The sequence below is a fragment of the Gossypium hirsutum genome, chromosome D12, assembly GCF_007990345.1.
Source record: "Gossypium hirsutum isolate 1008001.06 chromosome D12, Gossypium_hirsutum_v2.1, whole genome shotgun sequence".
NCBI lineage: Eukaryota > Viridiplantae > Streptophyta > Magnoliopsida > Malvales > Malvaceae > Gossypium > Gossypium hirsutum.
In genome coordinates this window covers 52230728-52249207 of record NC_053448.1, presented here as the reverse complement: position 1 = coordinate 52249207, position 18480 = coordinate 52230728, and the positions used below count along the sequence as shown (strand labels likewise).

The 18480-nt window shown below is 33.4% G+C and overlaps 3 protein-coding genes across 5 annotated transcripts; 1 reads left to right on the top strand and 2 right to left on the bottom strand.

The window, feature by feature from the left end:
* Nucleotides 1-3986: 3986 nt before the first annotated feature.
* On the bottom strand, nt 3987-7250 carry LOC107946493 (uncharacterized). Of its 2 annotated transcripts, none has more exons than XM_016880846.2 (5): nt 7150-7250; nt 6421-6554; nt 6297-6322; nt 5009-5230; nt 3987-4262 (listed from the first exon to the last, which is right to left on the bottom strand). In XM_016880846.2, exons 2-5 carry the CDS (start codon nt 6543-6545, stop codon nt 4153-4155), a joined length of 483 nt encoding a protein of 160 aa, XP_016736335.1. In that variant the 5' UTR covers nt 6546-6554; nt 7150-7250; the 3' UTR covers nt 3987-4152. The 2 variants fall into 2 exon arrangements, with proteins under 2 accessions (XP_016736335.1, XP_016736333.1); XM_016880844.2 differs by lacking the exon at nt 7150-7250 and adding an exon at nt 6745-6828.
* On the bottom strand, nt 6990-12015 carry LOC107943827 (60S ribosomal protein L8-3). Its single transcript, XM_016877648.2, has 3 exons — nt 12003-12015; nt 7560-7944; nt 6990-7008 (listed from the first exon to the last, which is right to left on the bottom strand). Exons 1-3 carry the CDS (start codon nt 12013-12015, stop codon nt 6990-6992), a joined length of 417 nt encoding a protein of 138 aa, XP_016733137.2.
* A 286-nt stretch (nt 12016-12301) lies between these two features.
* On the top strand, nt 12302-14282 carry LOC107946492 (homeobox-leucine zipper protein HAT5). 2 transcript variants are annotated; one of them, XM_016880842.2, is made up of 3 exons: nt 12302-13099; nt 13171-13559; nt 13628-14282. In XM_016880842.2, exons 1-3 carry the CDS (start codon nt 12949-12951, stop codon nt 14018-14020), a joined length of 933 nt encoding a protein of 310 aa, XP_016736331.2. In that variant the 5' UTR covers nt 12302-12948; the 3' UTR covers nt 14021-14282. The 2 variants fall into 2 exon arrangements, with proteins under 2 accessions (XP_016736331.2, XP_016736332.2); XM_016880843.2 differs by having other exon boundaries at nt 12324-13099; nt 13177-13559.
* The last annotated feature ends 4198 nt before the right edge of the window (nt 14283-18480 follow it).

Below are 18480 nucleotides of genomic sequence, written 5' to 3'. Positions count from 1 at the left end.
GGAAGCCTTGTCGATGACTCGGCCAACTCCGACGCTTCAATCAACTTGAGCCTCATTGGACTCAGCTTCACTGTTTTCATCGCAACTCTTTCCTCTAAGTTCGATGACAAACTCACCTTTTCCTTGGGTGGAAGCCCCTCCGATGACTCACCAAGCTCAAACGTTGCTTTTCTTTTGACTCCGGCTTGCTTTAGACAGTTCCGCAACTTATGCGGACCACGGCACAAGAAGCACTTAACTTGCTTCTTTTTGCTCCTCTTTGCCCTATTGGCTCCGGCTTTTCCCTTGCTCGAACCAAGCTTCTTGGGCTCATTGTCTGCTCCATCGTTCCCCTCGATGACAGACTTCCTCGGACACTTCCGCAACCTATGCGGACCATGACACAAGAAGCACTCCACTGGCTTCTTCTCGCTTTCGGCATCTTTGGCTTCGACACCCCTTGCGCTCGAACCAAGTACCAATACCTTACCCACCGGCTTCTCCTTAAGCGCGAATTTCTTTGGACATTTCTTCAACATGTGTGGACCGTCGCAGAGAAAGCATTTCAGCTTGTCCCTTTTCCTCTTGGGTTTCTTCTTCCCAACGCGTGGTTTCCCATTACCACCATTGTCGCCGTTGCCATTGCCATCAACAATGTCTTCCTTGTGATCCATTTCACATACGCCCCTTTCCTCGGACTTGGAAGACCCAAGCTTGTCTTTCCCTAGACCAAGCTTGCCCACAGACTCAACTACCGTCATGGCTTCCGACAGCTTTTGGACACCTCTTTGTTCCACCTCCTGTCTGACCCACGGCTTCAATCCCTTTTGAAAAGCAAGCAATGCTTCTTCATCGGTTACATCTGAAACTTGGAGCATGAGTTCCTTGAACTCTCGAACATACTCCCCCACTGTGCCCCGTTGCATTATCCCTTGCAACTTTGCCCGAGCTTCTTCCTCGGTAAACTCTGGGTAAAACTGTCCCTTCAACTCGCATTGAAACTCTTGCCACGTCCCAATCTCACCTTGCCTTTTATCTGTGGTCCTACCTCGCCACCATAAAAGCGCAATGTCAGTAAGAAACATTGAAGCAGTGTTTACCTTAACCGCATCCTCCATGATGCCTTTGGCACGGAAGTAGTTTTCCATCCTCCACAAGAAATTATCCACATCACATGCAGACCTTGTCCCCACAAACTCTTTCGGCTTTGGGACATCCTCATTAATGAGTGCTGCATTTGCCACTCCTTTCCCCACGGCTGCTTGACACAAGGTCAGCTCTCCTTCGAGCTCCTCTATTCTTGTGCTCAAAGCCCTCGTCGTGGCCATTGTTTCCTCCTTCAAAGCCATCATCATGGCCTTGAGAGCATCATTCCTTTCCGACAGCTTATCCCTGTGTGAATTAAACAACTCGTTTACCTTGTCCATGGTGGAATCAAGAGACATCTTTACATAGTCTCTGGACTGCTCCTTCCAGTTTGCTATGTGATCCTCGACCCCGTCGAGTGCCTCCTTTACATCCTCCATGGATCCCTCGAGTTTACCCACACGTTCCTCTACTGCCGATATTGTCTCCCTTAAAGACTTCCTCGCCCACCTTTGTTCGAACTCTTCTTTCGACATCCCAACGGTGCCTTTGAACCAACAACTCGAATATTACTTGGTTCAAACCTTGGCTAGGATACCACTTGTCACGGACTTAGAGTTTTCCCACACATCCGTGCGGCCTTAGGCAGTTTCTTGGCTTAAAAACGCCTAAGTCAGCCTAACTTTCACCTATAAAGGATTCAACCGTAAAAACGCCTAAGTCAGCCTAACTTTCACCTATAAAGGATTCAACCGTAAAAACGCCTAAGTCAGCTCAACTCGCAACAATAAAGGATTCAACAGAATTCCCTTAAAGTTTCCACGAAGAACAGCGGAAGAACGAATTAAGAACGATCTTTGAAAGATGAACAAAAGCAAGAACGCTTGAGAGAAAAGTTTGAGTAAATGCTCTCAATTCTTATTCACAAAGAATAATGAAACAATTCAGGAGTGAGTACAAATGAGGGGGAGGCTCTCTATTTATAGTTGAGCTCCCCCAAAACCGACGGTCAAGATACAATTACATCGACGGATGAGATTTAACCATATCCCTTAATTTTAGGGATTTACAAGATAAGCCTTATCAAATCTAATCTAATCTTTACAAGATAAGATTCCCTCTATCTTCTAAGATTAGTTACCATATTTGCCTAAGTTGCCATCTCTTCATTATCGGGCCAACCGGGCTTCAATCTGACAGGCTTGTCCAATATCTCTTTGAATCGGGCCAGTTCTTGTAGTCCAAATGATCCCCATCTGAGCAACAGACCTCCATTGGATGCATTTGGTGCGCTGGTCACGGGCTTTGAACTGCGGCCCGTGACACTAGTTGATGGTTGATATATACAATATGTATAAAATTAAAATAGAATAAATTAGTTTAAATTGTGAGTAAAAATAAATTTAAATATGTAAATAAATGCGATTAAAAATATTAAATGCACTCCAATTGATTTCTATAGCACACTAAAATGTTATCATGTTAGGTGGCATTATTTAACATGTTATAAAAATGTCAAAATGTTATCATGTTGGTGAAAGAAAAATTCAACATTAAAAATATAATTATAAAATATTCATTTAAAAATTGAATGGCAAGTAGAGTGATAACTTAAAAAAAACCATCATCAATTTTAAGTTAGTGTGAAGTTAATTTGTAATGTCAATTCAGTCTTTAAACATTTCTGAAACTTTGGTAAATGGTAATAAGATTTTTCATAATTTTTTATATAATTCTTATTATTATCGATAAACCGTCTCAAACCCTTACTATTTTTTTATACAATTGTTATTATTATCAATAAATCTTCTTAAAACTTTTAAATGAGAGAATAATAAGTATATGAACAAACTTGAACTTATATCATCATTATTCTCGCAATAAACAACAATATCAACTGATCTAAGACCTAATGGACAATAACATCAAAATATTTTTATTTTAAAATACATAAGTAGATTTTTTTTAGAAAAATAAAATAGATTATTTAAAAATTTCTATCCAAATATGTTACGAATTCACCACAAAGTTTTTTCGCAATAATATCAAATAAACAAAAATTTCCAGATCGCATTTTTTCAGCATTATTTTTTTAACTCAATTATTTTTCTGTAGATATAGACAAGGCAGTGTTTACATCCAAAATCTTCTAGTAGAAGAAAAGGACCATTTATCATTTCCTTGTGTCAAATGATTGGTACAGAAATTTCTAGTGCAGGTGGGAAATGTCTAAAGAAACGATCTAAATTTTTTGAACTTACAACCCTGCGACCAACTTGGCTGTGGGCTACAAATGGTCGAAGAGCCTACTTGATCAGACCCGGGACGATGCCATAAGGGGATGACCTTACCAATGCCCCAAGAGTTTTAGATTCTGAGTAAAGACTATGGGCCATAGTTGCGGCCTTGAATGGTGTCCGAACTTACTCACATGAACTCCATTCTTTGTTCATACATGTATCTTCATCTGATTTGCATCGTCTTTGCTGGGGTTAATAAAGGTATGTATTTAGTCGGGATCGATTCAGTTTACATATAAAATCAAGTAAATTGACAATTTTGTACGGCTAGATCGACAAACAAAATAATCAAACTCTACATTTTGTTCCATTAGGTTTATGTAAAAAAAAGCCACTAAAGATCATGATATTTGGCGACGCTTCTACCACAAACGCCAATATAAAGATGTATTTTAGCGGCACTTTTTCACAAACGCTACTAAAAACATGACTTTAACTAAATAATATTTATTTCTATAATAAATATTTTATTTTATTTTATTTTTTATATTTAAACTTTAAACTTTAAACTATATACTTTTAAGGATAAAAAATTAATTAAATTAAAAATTCTATTAAAATTTTAAATTTCAAGCTAAATATAAAAATTAATGAATTTAAATTTAGAATTAAAAAATTATGTTTAAATAAATGAGCAATCTACCTCACAGCTCATCTGATTTATATTAACTCGGCCAAATATAAAAGAAGTTACAAAACACGTAATAATTAACAATCATGGTTAAAGAAGCTAGTACACAAGGTAGCTACAAAACCCTATTTCAATAACACCAAATTCAAGTTCCGACTAAGATAAACGACCATGGAATGGAAAATTAAATAACACTCCCACTTGAAGTGCTAAGCTTTGGCTTTTCCAACTTGAAGAGATTGAATCCTCTACAACACCTTCAATATCTAAAGGATGCAAAACCAAATGATCAGATAAACCAACAAACTTGGTAAACAACAGAGATGTTAAAAATAAAAATTATATATAGCCATTAAGGCTAAAAAATATATATATAACAAACAATTATGTGCAGCTTTAGTAGTAGGTTGAAACATACTAACAAACAATCTCAATCATAGCTCTTCCATGTGTCACAAATAGGCATTCTTTCTAATGATTGTCTAAACTATTCAATTTTTTAACAAGGAACAATAATATTAATTTGCAAAAAGCAGAATTGAGATTGATTACATAAATCAATAAAAATAGAAAATAATCATAAATGAGTCAGTAGAAAACAATCATAAATCTGGCTGATAACCAAATTATAGCAATTGTATGAAGACTAAATTAAGCATAAGCAGTGCCAAGCTAACAAAAATAGATCGAACACTTCAAAACAAAGAAGGATATGTTATTCCTGAAATTACTACAAAAAGAGATTATGCCTGGACTATATGCTTCTATGCCACCTTAACTAGAAACTATTTCACAGGATTGATTGCCAAATACTCAAGCATGCACTTAGACATCAAGTTTTGAACCAAAAAAATTGGAGCCAAGGGAATAGGAACAATAAATCTTCTCATTATCAGCATATGGTGATTTAGTTATGTTGCTGCTTACTATAAAAGTTTTACATTTAAAAAGAAAAAAATAGTTTCTTAATTAAAAAATCTTATTAAAGACAAAATAAAGATAAAAAGCTTACCAGAATTAGTTGTTAAATTAGCTGTCTTATCACGATAGCGTCTGTTACTGTGGCTTCGGCTGCCATTTGTAACAGTACTCCTAGTTTCTTCAACTCCAGAAGATTCAAACTCTTCATCCACATCAACAGATGTCGCAATGCAGGTGATTTTTTCTTTTGGAACCTTGAATCCATCATCAACTTTAGGATTTCCTTGCTTCTCCCTAGCACCAACGTCCAAACCTAATAACTTAAAAAAAATTCAATCAACAAATAGAAGGCGAATTGGAAGCAGAAATACCTAAAAGAAACATTCAACTGCAAGTTGTAATGGTATCCATTGGAAGAAGAAAACAGTAAGGTGTTAAGATAATTTAAAATGTAAAAGTATGTATATCACAACAGAAATAGCTTCCCAGTAATTCAAACCCCAAGAAAACTTAATTCCTTCAGAACAAAATAGTTGAGAAAATAATTAATATCCTAACCACTCCCAAAACTACCAAACTGTAATAGACAAATAGAAAATTAGTGAAGGCCCTAACATCATAGATTACAGCAAAGAGACCAGACAAACAATAATGGTTAAGAATATTTATAAAATACAATTTACAGGGTATTTTCAGTTTCGTTAACTCCTCTCAAACAAAAACGAGACATGAAGTAGGAAAAACCAAATAATTGATTTTTCTTGAAAGTTAACATCACAAAAAAATCAATTCTTGAAAGTTAACATTGCAAACAGGTGCACCATTGTAAGAGGATCACCCAAATCTCTAAGTGCATCAATAAATGTTGGATACCTAAAATACCAAACACATTTAGATACTACAGAATTCATACAACTAGCAACGAGAGGAAATAAAACATACAAAGATTGTTTCACAAACCTATCACGGATGACCATATCAAGTCTGTAAGAAGGTGCAAGAGATAGGTTCTAGTCGATGAAAGATTTCACAAGGTTCTAGTCGATGAAAGATTGTTCTGCTTCTGCTTCACTACTGACATGAAAAATAAGTCTACAGGCCCATTAACAATGCCACTCCCCATTGAACAAATCTAACCTTCAGCTTTTTGCATTAAGTACTAGCTCATACAAGTCTCAGAAGCTCTCTTCATCTTCGGGCCAAAGCTTACTCCGTTTTAGAAAACAAATTCATCATTCAAAAAACCGCTCAGAAATTTTAAATAGATTACATCAACATATATTGAGCATAGCAACTTTCTAAAGAGAAAATCAAACAAATCAACTAAACGAACATAGAAAAATTGATGCTTCAAACAAAAACACCAGAATTTACTTTACCTTCATCCCATGGGGTGTCATCAGGTCTGCAAATCCATCAAGTAAAGACATTAGCACAATTTAATAGAACTTTAATTTAAAAAGCAAGTACATAAAGATTCTCTAGTCTTATTTCATAATATACCCAAATATAACAGCATTCCAAAGCATAATGTTGTTATCTTGAGGTGCACCACTAATTCCTGCAGGAGGATCTTGCTGCAACCTCTTAAAATCCCTCATCAATCTCTTCCTTGCAGGAGTTGACATCTTCACCTCCTGTAAATTTAAAGGAAGCCAATCCAAATCAATACAAAGATGCACAAAATAAATGATAAAAAAGGCCACAGTTCTTTAGCATAAACAGCAAACAAATTAGATGAAAATCGGACTTCTACAACTAAACCGAGTTTAGAACATCAGTCCTATAGCTTCACATGTTGATTGACATTCACATCTCAATATTTACTTTGAGGTGCATGCAAAGACCCGCCAAGTCACAAGCTACACAACAAGAAGAGACTGTTTTCAATCTCATAAGCTCTAGTTAACATCGAAAGGTTCGAATTAAACTCTTCCAACTAGGAATCTCAAGCTCTAATCGCTGGGAAACATCAATTCGCACACCAATCATAAACGTTGATATTTTTATTTGCTTACAGATTACGCAATAGTGAAAAAAAATCATACGGGGCATAAAGCACACTATTGCTTTTAAATTCTGCTCTGGACACTGATACAGCAAATCACAACCATTAAATATGAAACTAAGCATAGAAAATCCCAGAGAATCTAAGCATAAAAAGTTAAAATTGCCATGGAAATAAGCTAAAAACACAAATCTAATTAACACCCAAAAGAAATCAATCCTAACCCAAGATCCGTAACCATGACAACGATAAAAAGCTTCAACATATCGTCGCAATCAAACAATAATTTTCCTTTGAAATGTAATTACTAGACACAATAAGAAGCAGAACACTATTAGGATGTCCAAATTTATTTTGATACAATAATTCAGTTTGAAGATTATTAAAACCAACTGTTTTGATGTTTATCGAAAAGGTTAAAAAGAACAAAATCATGTGAAAATGATGCAGTGATGCAGAAATAAATAGACAATGCATTAATTCATTCATTCATGACAAAAATTATGTCAGATTTTTCCTCTTAAGCCTCAATAATTTATACTTGAACCCAAACTTTGTATAAACAAGGCATATAATTAAAGCAAATAAATCTAAATCAAAATTAAAATTAAAACAAGAGTATGAAATTAGAGACCTGGTAGTGTCGTTATCAGGGTTGCGACTAATAACAATGGCATAATCACCAGAAGCCCTAGCGAAAACCTCACGATCACCAACGTGGTGTTCGACGTTGCAAACGACAGCTCCTTCGGGGATAGATCTAAGAGGCAACACGTTTCCAACCATAAGGGTGGCCTTCTTACCACAGTACACGAACTGTCCCGTGTACATACCCTCAGCGGCGACGAACAGTTCCTTCTGTTTCTTGTAACGGAATGGGTGACGGAACACGACGCGAGCTAAGGGCGCACAGCGGCCTGGGTCGTGGATAACATCGGTGACGACGCCTTTGAGGTAGTCGTTTCGTTCACCGAAGTCAAGGCTGGGAAAATGGGCGGGAACAACGGAGATGCAGAGGGCTATCGATTTGGGAAATTGGGGGCAAAAAATAAAGGGAATCGGGGTAACGGAGAAATGGTTTGGAAAAATAAAATGGGGAAAAAAGAAAAAGTTTCAGGTGGGATTTCATTTAAAATTTTGGGAAAAAGAAGGGGGAAAAAAGAGGGATTTTATTTGAAATTTTGGGATAAAAAAATATAATTACAAAACCACGCCGTTTTGCAAAAAAAAATTTATGGCGTTTGTGAAGAAACGCCACTATTGCTCGACTTTTACCGGTGCTTGAACCAAAAATGCTACTATTGTTCAACTTTTTGCAGCATTTGCAAACAAAAACGCCGCTATTACTTACCTTTTGCGGCGTTTTTTTATAAACGCCGCTAATGTTCGATTTTTTACAATTTTTATATTGAATTATTGTATATTTCATATAAATTTTAAATAAATAATTTTTAAAATTTTAAGTAATATTTAAAAGAATTAGATAAAATTATAATTTTTAGTTTTTGTATTTTATTTTTATTTGTTACAATTTGGTCCTATCCAAAATAAATAATTACCTATTAATATCAATCTGTTACTTTTATTTATTTATTTATCAATGGTTTTTTTAAAATATAATATTTAAATATATCAAATGGTTTAGATTAAATATTTTTAAATATAAAAGCATTATTTGATTGTATAAAATTTCATCATTTAACAAATCTCAAGTAAACCTTAAATCCTAAACCATTTAATATATATAAAGTTTATCGATTATCTCTTAAATAATTTAAACTATAATCATAATTTTAATATATTAAAATTAATATTATCTCCTTCACAATTATATAAGAAATTATTTAATATATAAATTAAAAAATACTAATTAATCTAAACCCTAAACCCCTAAACTATAAACCATAAAACATAACTCCTAAACCCTAAATCCCTGAACCTTAAATCCTGACCCTTAAACAATAAACCATAAACCGTAATCCCTAAACCCATAATCCATAAACCTTAAAATAGTAACTCTTAAACCTTAAACCTTACACCATATACCCTAAACCCTAAACCTTAAACTATAATTATAATTAATTCAATATTTTAAAATTAATACTATCTCTTTTACAATTATATAAGAACATATTTAAAATACAAATTAAAAAAACTAATTAATCTAAACCCAAAATCCTAACTCGACCTCTGAATCCCTAAACCTTAAATCTCTAACTCGTAACCCCATAACATCTAACCCCTAAACATTAAATCCCAACCTTTAAACCATAATCCCTAATCCCTAATCTCTAAATCCATACTCCCTAAACCTTAAAATAGTAACTCTTAAACCGGCCTTAAATCTTAAATTAATCATATATCCTAAACCAAAAACCCTAAACTATAGTGATAATTAATTCAATATTTTAAAATTAATACTATCTCTTTTACGATTATATAAGAAATTTTTTAATATATAAATTGAAAAACAATCAGTAATCATGTACCCAAAAAACTTTAAAATTATTTTAAATAATAGTATTTTCATTTTTCCATGTGTTTTATTTCAAATTATTTCTACGTGTTATTATTTTTTTCTGAAGATTTTAAATATTCAATTAGAAATAAATTGAATTTTATTTAATTAATATAAATAAACCAATTAAGATAAAATGTTTTTAGCGGCGCTTTTTCAAAAATGTCACTAAATCCCCGAGCATTAACGGCGCTTTTCAAAAACGCTGTTAAAGCCCCGAGCATTAGAGGCGCTTTTTCAAAAATGCCGCTAAAGCCCCAAAAGGTCAAAAAACGACGCCATTGGGCTTAGGTTTTTTGCGGCGTTTTTCCAAAAAATGCCAATGCTCATTTAGCAGCGTTTTTCAAAAAACGCTGCTAATGCTCAATCTTTAGTGGCGATTTACATAAAGCGCCGCTAATACTCAATTTTTACCGGTGTTTTTTATCCAAACGCCGCTAAAAGTGCCGCTAAAAACTTGGTGTAGTAGATAAACAGAACCCAAATCTGTCTTACTGGGAGATTTTAATCAGTTGTGACAACCTCAAGGATTGTGCAGTGTTCAGTGACTTGCTTGAAATTTGAAACATATAATAGTAGATGTAAAGTAAAACAAAAGTTGAAATCAAAATGGGAGAAGAATGTTAAGGGCATGCCAACTTTTCAAGTAAACAGAGTGAGTATGTTGTTAGAATAAAAAACCCAGGCCTTAGAAGGAAAAGATGATTAAAAAGGAATTGGCAGCAAGAAGCTGGAACCATTCAAGAGAAGAGTTAGAAATAGAATTTGGTTCTTAAAAGATAGCTATGGGAATGCTATTAAAAATAAAGAGGGAATTAAGGAAGCTTTTATCAATCATTTGCGTCGTCTTCAAGACAATCGTAGTGAGTACTTGCTTCCCCTAATGGATGCTCCCATTACAAAAAGAAGATATCAGAGAAGCTTTCTTCTCTCTTGGCCACTTAAAAGCTCCTGGGCAATTGGGAATTCATGGGTAACTACATTGTTAATCTATTTCTTGGTCAAGGGAAAGTCAATAAAACCTTCATCCCCTCATCCCCAAGAACAATGCTTCCTACTATTCCCCCGAAATTCTGGTAAACAAACTTAAGCTGGTTCTTGGAGTTGTTATCACTCCTTTTCAAGAATGCTTTTACTCATAAAACACAAATGGGTGATGATGACAGTTGAAATCATACAAAATAAAAAATCAGCTTCACAAATATTTGAAAAAAGATATCAATATTTTGGTCTTTACAAAAACATGACATCTTTTAAAAACAATGAGCAGTTATTAATGCTTTGGTTAAGTTTGATTCAAAACATTTAAAACTTTCTTTATAAAAGAAATTTCAAAAGTCTGCCTTCAAGCTTTTAAAAAATTCGAATTCAAAAGTCAATTGCATACAAAATTTTAGCCTCATTACAACTCCCAAAGTTGGTATTTTATTAAAAGCTCGTTGTTTTAATTTTTAAAATGGTAAACTGCTTAATTTTTAGAACACTTTCATTCCGACCACTCAAAAATATTCTTACAAATTTATTATATAACTTTTAAGGTATTTTTATTTTAGTCACTTAAGCATTAAATATTTTTCCTTAAAAAGAATTTCATGCAAATTGTTGTCGAAAATTTTGAGAAAATAAGTTACGGTATTTAAGAAGAGCATGTTTTGCTTTTCTCTAAACTAAATAAATAAAATTTAGAAGAGCATATCGTTAGTCTTTAAAAATTTGAGAATAACTAGTTATAACATTTTCGTAAAAAAGATGGGAACAATTAACCATAGAGTTTTCAGAATAACTAGCTATATTGTTTCGCTAAAAACTGGGAACAACTTGTTATAGCATTTCTATGAAAAAGTGGAACAACTAAGTATAGTGTTTACGAAACAATATTAATTTATTTTTATTGAATATTAATTTTAAATATTTTTATTTAATTTCAAATATCTTATCTCATATTTTGATTGATTCAAAGAATTTTTTAACGAAAGTTAACAGTTAGACTAAAAGTGATAACGAAATAAAACTTTAAATTTTTTGACAAAAAAAATTTTAAGTATCTACACAAGATGTAAACCTATTCATGGGTTAGGCCGAGTCCGACCGAAAAGTAGGAGGCTTTGACCAAAAAATAGGCCTAAAAAATGGGTTTAAACAAAAAAATAAGGTCTGTTTAAAAAATGGGTCAAACCTGCATTTTTGACTCAGGCCCAGCCCGAATTCACAAAAGGATAAAAAAATTTGTTTTTTTTTGTTTTAATGTTATTTTCTCCCTATTTTGCTATGCTATTGCTTGGATATTGTATAACATTTGTTTTATTGTTAATTTTGTTATCATTTTAGAGACAAGTTATTTAAGTATACATATTTTTTAAAATTTATTGAGAAATATTTATTTTAATGTTTTTAGTATTTTTGATGTATTATATATATTTAAAAAGTATATAAAAAATTAATATTGACGGGTTGAGCCGGGCCCGAATTTTAATATTTTTATCTAAGTCGAGTTTAGATAAAATTTTAGGACTAAATCTAAACTTAACAAACAGGCTTAAAATTTTAATTGGACCATACCTGGCCCAGCCATGAACACGTCTTGACACCTTAATTATTATAATAATTTATATGATTCCTTATCATTTTCTAGATATCTTTTGGAAATTCTAAAAATTTCTTGAATTTGATCATGAGTTGTTGATGATTTTGATAGATATGTTCTCATATTTGGGTTGTCATCCAATTTTCTCTTTTACCCATTTTCATAAGTTAAAGGAAGATTCCTTTTCATTCCCTATTGCTTTTGCAATTTTACATATGAAATCCATGTGTTGTTTCACATTTAAAGAACAAAGAGGGCAATATGAGCCCAAGAAAGCCATGCAAGTTACTGTATCCCAACTATTGGTAGCAATCTAAAACTAGGAGATACTATTCCAAGCAAAAGTTGGAACAATGTTGAGTACTTTTCACAAAGAAAAAGTGATGGCCTTAGGTGTAAAGAATTGATTCATTAAAGCTATTTTAGGAATATTAAACAAAGATAAAATAAAAATCAAATTAAGCACATCATGCCCCCATGAAAACCAATCTGCTGGACTTAATACAAACTCATCATACTCAACTCCCGTTGTTGATGTTGTTTTTGTTTTTTTTAAAAATTCTCTCTCTGCCACTTCATCTTCTTCCCCAAGCTTTCCTTCCATCTATTTCCTCTGCCGGAAACTCAACAAAATTTCAACTTGTTCTGAGTGATGATGGGTGTGATCTGCCGCTGTTCCCACACATCCCATATCACTGAAATCATCATCACCAGCTTCTTTCGCCACAAGCCTTAAACAAGTGAAGTGAAGAATTTCATATTCTTTGAAACAAAGAAACCCACCTATCCAGAGTGGCCTTCTTTTCCCCTTTTAATCTTGTTGGATCTTCTTCTGACGATGTTGATGATAATGATGAAGTTGATATTTTGAAAAAAAAAAAGAAAAAACAGCAAGATCGATCCTTTAGCTTGAAAATTTTAATGGCGGGTGGGAGGGTCTATCGTAGTAATACTAGTGCTGATGCTGGTTCTAATAATCTCTCTGTTTTGCTTCAAAGTCGATGGGTTCCTTCCTCTTCTGAGCCTCTTGATACCCTTTTCATTCCAGGCTCTTCTCCTTCTCCTTTTCTTGGTATTCTCTCCATCTTTTTTTTTTAATTTTATTCTCATCCTTACTTTGTGATCTGAAAAATGATGGTCCAGTTTCAGGTACAAGATCGATGGTAAGCTTCGAAGGCGTTGACCGAAGAAGATCGTATTTTAGGACGTTTGATGGAGAAGAGAAGGTGGAGGAGGATATGGAAGAGTATTTACATCGATCTGAAAAGAAGAGACGGCTTACGGTTGACCAAGTCCAGTTTCTAGAGAAAAGTTTCGAGGCGGAGAACAAGCTTGAACCCGATAGGAAAGTTCAGCTGGCTAAAGACCTTGGGCTCCAATCACGACAAGTTGCCATATGGTTTCAGAACCGCAGGGCTCGATGGAAGACCAAGCAGCTTGAGAAAGACTATGATAGTATGCAAGCCAGCTATAATAGCCTCAAGGCTGACTATGACAATCTCGTCAAGGAGACTGACAAACTAAAAGAAGAGGTAATTAATTAGCTACACAATTCCATATAGTCAATAATGAAGTCAATTTTCATGTTTATATATTTCAGGTTGTTCAGCTCACGGACAAGTTACTTTTGGAAGGGAAAGAGAAGGGAGAGCCGGAGCTTCCTGATGCGAAAACATCGTCGCAAGAGCTACCATCAGAGGCTGCCGAGGGGGAAGAGTCTAAGGTTGTGCCAGTGGTGTCTGCCAAAAGCGATTACACTGAAGGGGTTCATTCTTCAGTACTCTTGGAGGGTGCTGGTTCAACTTATCCATTTGAACCAGACCAGTCTGATTTATCACAAGATGAGGAAGACAACTTGAGCAAGGGCCTCTTACATCTTCCTTCATGCGTCTTCCCTAAACTCCAAGACATCGATTACTCCGACCCGCCTGCAGGTTCCTGTAATTTTGGATTCCCTCTTGATGATCATGCCTTTTGGTCTTGGGCTTACTGAGTTCCTGTATTTATAATCTCTCTTGTTTAAGTCTGTTGTGTAGTAGCAATTATAAGTAAGCAATAAAAACCCAATGAATGGCATTGAAATGCAAATGTGTTGGTGTTGGTTTGTGGTTGGAAATGGTTGTTTTTTGTCCCCTTGTGTAATCTTAGTTTGCTTTGGGGGGATTCTTACTTCTTACAGTTGGATAAGCTTCAATTCCCCAGGAATGTAATTAAATAACATCTTTTCTGATAAGGTTCTTAGAAATGTTACACAATCCATTGCAGCTTCTTTTATGCTTTATTCATTCATTATGGGATCATAAATATAGAGATTCGCTTATTGAATGCAGGCATTTGACCCTTTGCATATCCAAAATTCAATGAGATAAGATCAAACATAACAGTTAGCAGGCTTTGAATTGCTAATACAGCTATCTCACTGAAAGCTGAGAAAAGTAGTATTTTCCGTGATGTGAAAACCCATGAGAATGCTTTGATTGACACTTTCTGTATAAATTCTTCATCTACAGTTTCAGTAACTTTCATGGTGGAGCTGCTTTAATGTTGAACAACAGTATGTTGCTTTACTTCCAGTTGACATATTTCCTTGGAATTGGCTCCACAAAAGGAGATTTGGAATTTTATTATTCTGTATTAGTGGGATGAACTATTGAGTGGGAACCACTCCATGTGTGAGGTGCTACCATCCCTTCAAACTTCATTGCCTTTGCATTTTAGATTTTAGATGCAATTTTGTTTTGTGATTCTTTTTTTTTTTTTGGGTCACTCTTCTGTTGCCAGTGAAATCTGCAAAGTATTTATACTTTCAACCACACACAAATGAGAACTAATAAAAACCCAGAGATGCTAACAGGGAAGATGTTTTACACTGCTTTGAAGAACCAACTCCTGGAGCCTGGGCGCTGCTTAAGAATGACTTGCTGTGTTCTGATTCTTGTAATGGTTAATTAGATTGAGTTCCTTTCTTTTATTATAAAAAAAAAACAAAGGTCAAATCAGTGTGCTTTCTAAACCTTAGATTCAACTGCTTGAATTGTGTTATTCAGTGAAAATACACATTTTCTTAAGTGCCCCGTCGATCAAAATTAGGAGCCGAATGGAGAAAATGGATAGTTGATATTGATGATGATGATGATGATGATGATGCTTTTGTCACGGTGCTATTCGCGGCCCGTGACGGTTACACTTATACTTTGCAAGACTTGTTATTTTAGCAATCTAAGGGCCAGGGGCAACCCCAAACTGATTTCACCTTAAAATTTATGTTATTTAACCCAAAAATTGAACACACGCACAAGATACCACAACTCTAAACCCAGTGGTATAAAACTTGATTAATGATGGTGTAATTCAACTAGTTGAACCAAAGTTGTGAATCAAAACTTAATTTCAACCTTGTTCAATTTTATTTTTAAAAATTGGGTTTTATATCAGATAAAATTAAAATTCGAAACGAGAAATGAAATTTTATAGAAAATAAGCTCATTATTTGAGCTTGAATTTAATTAATTAAAACATGAGGGAAGCAAATTCAGTAGTTTTAATAAAATTCGAATTTCGCATATTTAGTTTACACTTCAATTAACTTGAGAACAATGTGGCAACTAGCCTATGGGCAGTTGGTAGCCACTCTCATTCACTGGGGTGGGGAATCTAGACTTATTTTTAAACTCAAAATATAATTTTTAATCCCATTTTTTAAGTGCCAAAATTCAACTTTTATCATATATTAATTTATAATTTTATTGTTTTTAAATTATCATTTTAAAATTCAACTTTTCTAAGTTTGATCAGTTTTCAACTTGAAGAAATTTTCTTTTTCTTACTCAAGTTGATTTCGATCATATTATCAAGAAGGCCCATTGATGAGGCTTATGTTAGACACATTCGGATGATGAGCCCAAACCAAATATTCTTTAATTTTTAACTCCATTGTGCATAACTTACTCATGCAAGTAGAAATGCAGAATAATACTAGGTATAGTTCATTTTACATATTGCAACTCTCTTCATATTTTACTTTATGATAATACATTGTCCATACATTGAATTTATCAAGAGAGAGAGATCTGGTCTAATCAATATATTTAATAATAAATTAATTTTGAAAGTAAGATATTTTATAAATTTAAATTTAGTTAAAAAATTGTTTTCAATAATTAATTAAAAAATGTGGTGAATACGTAAATATTTCACCCATATAAATTTTGTAAATAGAAAAAATTGTGTTTCTATATATTTATTTTTCAATCATGTTTTGGAAGCTTATATTACCTGCCCGTATAAAATTTTAGTATTTAAATTTTGTTAGGAAACTTCGGCTTTGATCGTAAATTTATTAATTAAATTAGTTTGCCAACATGTGCTATGCACATTTTTTGTATTTAATAATAACATTATGTTTAATAAATTCATATAAATTTGAAATTAAAACATATTAATTGATAATCAAATAATAAAAAATACTAAATGATTTTAGTAGACTTTTGTGCATATATAAATATGTTATTTTATTAATAAGATAAAATTGTTCCATTTTATGATTCGCATGTTCATAAAACCATGAAAGATCGAAGCTGAAATATGAAATTATACCATTTAAGGAAAATCATGCCAACTTAATGTGCGCAAGTCATTTCTCATAATTCCCAACTTTCACCCTACAAAACCTCATCCGTTCCCCCTTTCTTCTAACTTAAAATCAACTCAAACTCTCGAGATCTCCAACATGTTCAACGCACAATTTAACTAATATCTACCTTTTTTTAAAGAATTTGAAATAAAAATTTTAAAAAGAAAATCAGGATATTAAAAAAAAAATTTATATTCAGAGTGAACAATGATGACAAAACAACCAATTTTATCATCATCGCGGTGGGCGTTGTAGTCCTCATTTCACCATCATCTTTATAATAGGTAAAAGGGAAAAAAACGGATTATAATATTTGGTTGAAAATATAATGAAAAAGTATTTTTATTAAAAAATTAAAATTAATAAAAGAATAAAATATTTGAATTATCTGATTTTCAATTTTCGATATTTTATTGGTTTTGAACGATTCACTGGTTTCCTGGTTCAAACTCTGATAGCTCCAAAAGCTAACAATATCGGATAAAAATAGAATATCTGGTAATTGATAGATGGATCAATTGTGTGAAATATCTTACAAATAAAATTCTAAACTACTGGGAATTATTAATAGTTACATCCCATGAAAAATAATAAAGAATTAAGTTTTTATAGTAACTTTAGCTTCATAATAATTTTTTTATGAAAATTATGGTTATTATGGATTAGTTGTATAGTATCTCTTTTTGTTGTTGGAATATAGATTATTTTATAGAAAACATTATATGAATAAATTCAGGGCAGATCTAGGAGTTGGAAAGGACTTTGAGTTTCTTTAAAATGGAATTTTTTTAAGTTGTTTATAGTTTATAAAATCTTAAATTAGTATTAGTAAAATTGTATTTTGATCTCTAAAAATAATAATAATTTAATTTAATTTTCTAAAAATTATAAAAATATATGCTATTAAAATAACAAAATTACATCTTTATTGTTATAAAAATATATAATTTAATTTCAATTTTGTGCGCGGACTAAATGAATCATTGGAATAGCCAATCCATGGTCCTTATTATATGCGTTATAATAACGTGAATGTGCTTGCATGACTTAATTAAAGTGGATGATGGATGATATCCCTTGGTTTTCAAAGTTAAACCTCTTCATTTGGGCCTTTATCAAAAGGAAAAGAAACTCTTCATTTGGGCTGGACATTGAAGTCCATTTCCGGCCTCTGATTTTTCAATTACATGCAATTGTCGGGTGAACCCATAAATATCTATTTTAATCGCTTATTTAGTTTAGGGTTCAAACCAATTTACATTAAAGTTGGATTAGACAAATTTGTTGATATAACCATTGTAATTCCCAATTTTGACCCGGGCCCACTAAAAATAAATAAAACCAATAGAAAAAAACTAAAGTCCAAATGTCCATTACATTGACCCAATTTGAAAACTCAAAATTACATACCCAAAACCCACTAAACAGAAGCCCAGTACACCTAGCCCACTAACCTAAACCTAATGGCCTAATGGCCCAACACCTAGCCTAACTGAGACTGAAACCCTAGCAGCATTCGGCTTCCAACACCGCAGCCACCAAGGCCTTCGTCCCCACGTGTCGAGCCTCTGCCCGCGTGCGTGCCTTCGCACGTGCGCCACCGCTACTTGATATGCCTCCATGCGCTGCGTTGAGCCGCACCACGTCACCGTACGACCTCTGTATACCTGCAAGAAGGACAAACAAACGAAAAAGGCAGAGAAAGCAAGCAAAAAGAAGAGAAATCGCCAGCAAATCAGAAAAATAAGAAAAATGTAAAGAAAAAGATTCGGGGGATTTCATTTTTTCTTTATTTTTCGGCTATAAGAAGAAATAGGGAG

Bases quoted from the DNA above. Each gene is read 5' to 3' on its own strand.
- LOC107946493 (XM_016880844.2), bottom strand. From the start codon at position 6,813: ATGAGATTGAAAACAGTCTCTTCTTGTTGTGTAGCTTGTGACTTGGCG. The intron at 6,555-6,744 runs GTAAATATTGAG...TTAAATTTACAG, and splicing joins GTCTTTGCATGCACCTCAAA to GAGGTGAAGATGTCAACTCC. The intron at 5,231-6,296 runs GTAAAGTAAATT...TTAAGTTATTAG, and splicing joins TGACACCCCATGGGATGAAG to GTTTGGACGTTGGTGCTAGG.
- LOC107946492 (XM_016880842.2), top strand. From the start codon at position 12,949: ATGGCGGGTGGGAGGGTCTATCGTAGTAATACTAGTGCTGATGCTGGT. The intron at 13,100-13,170 runs GTATTCTCTCCA...ATGATGGTCCAG, and splicing joins TTCTCCTTCTCCTTTTCTTG to TTTCAGGTACAAGATCGATG. The intron at 13,560-13,627 runs GTAATTAATTAG...TATATATTTCAG, and splicing joins CTGACAAACTAAAAGAAGAG to GTTGTTCAGCTCACGGACAA.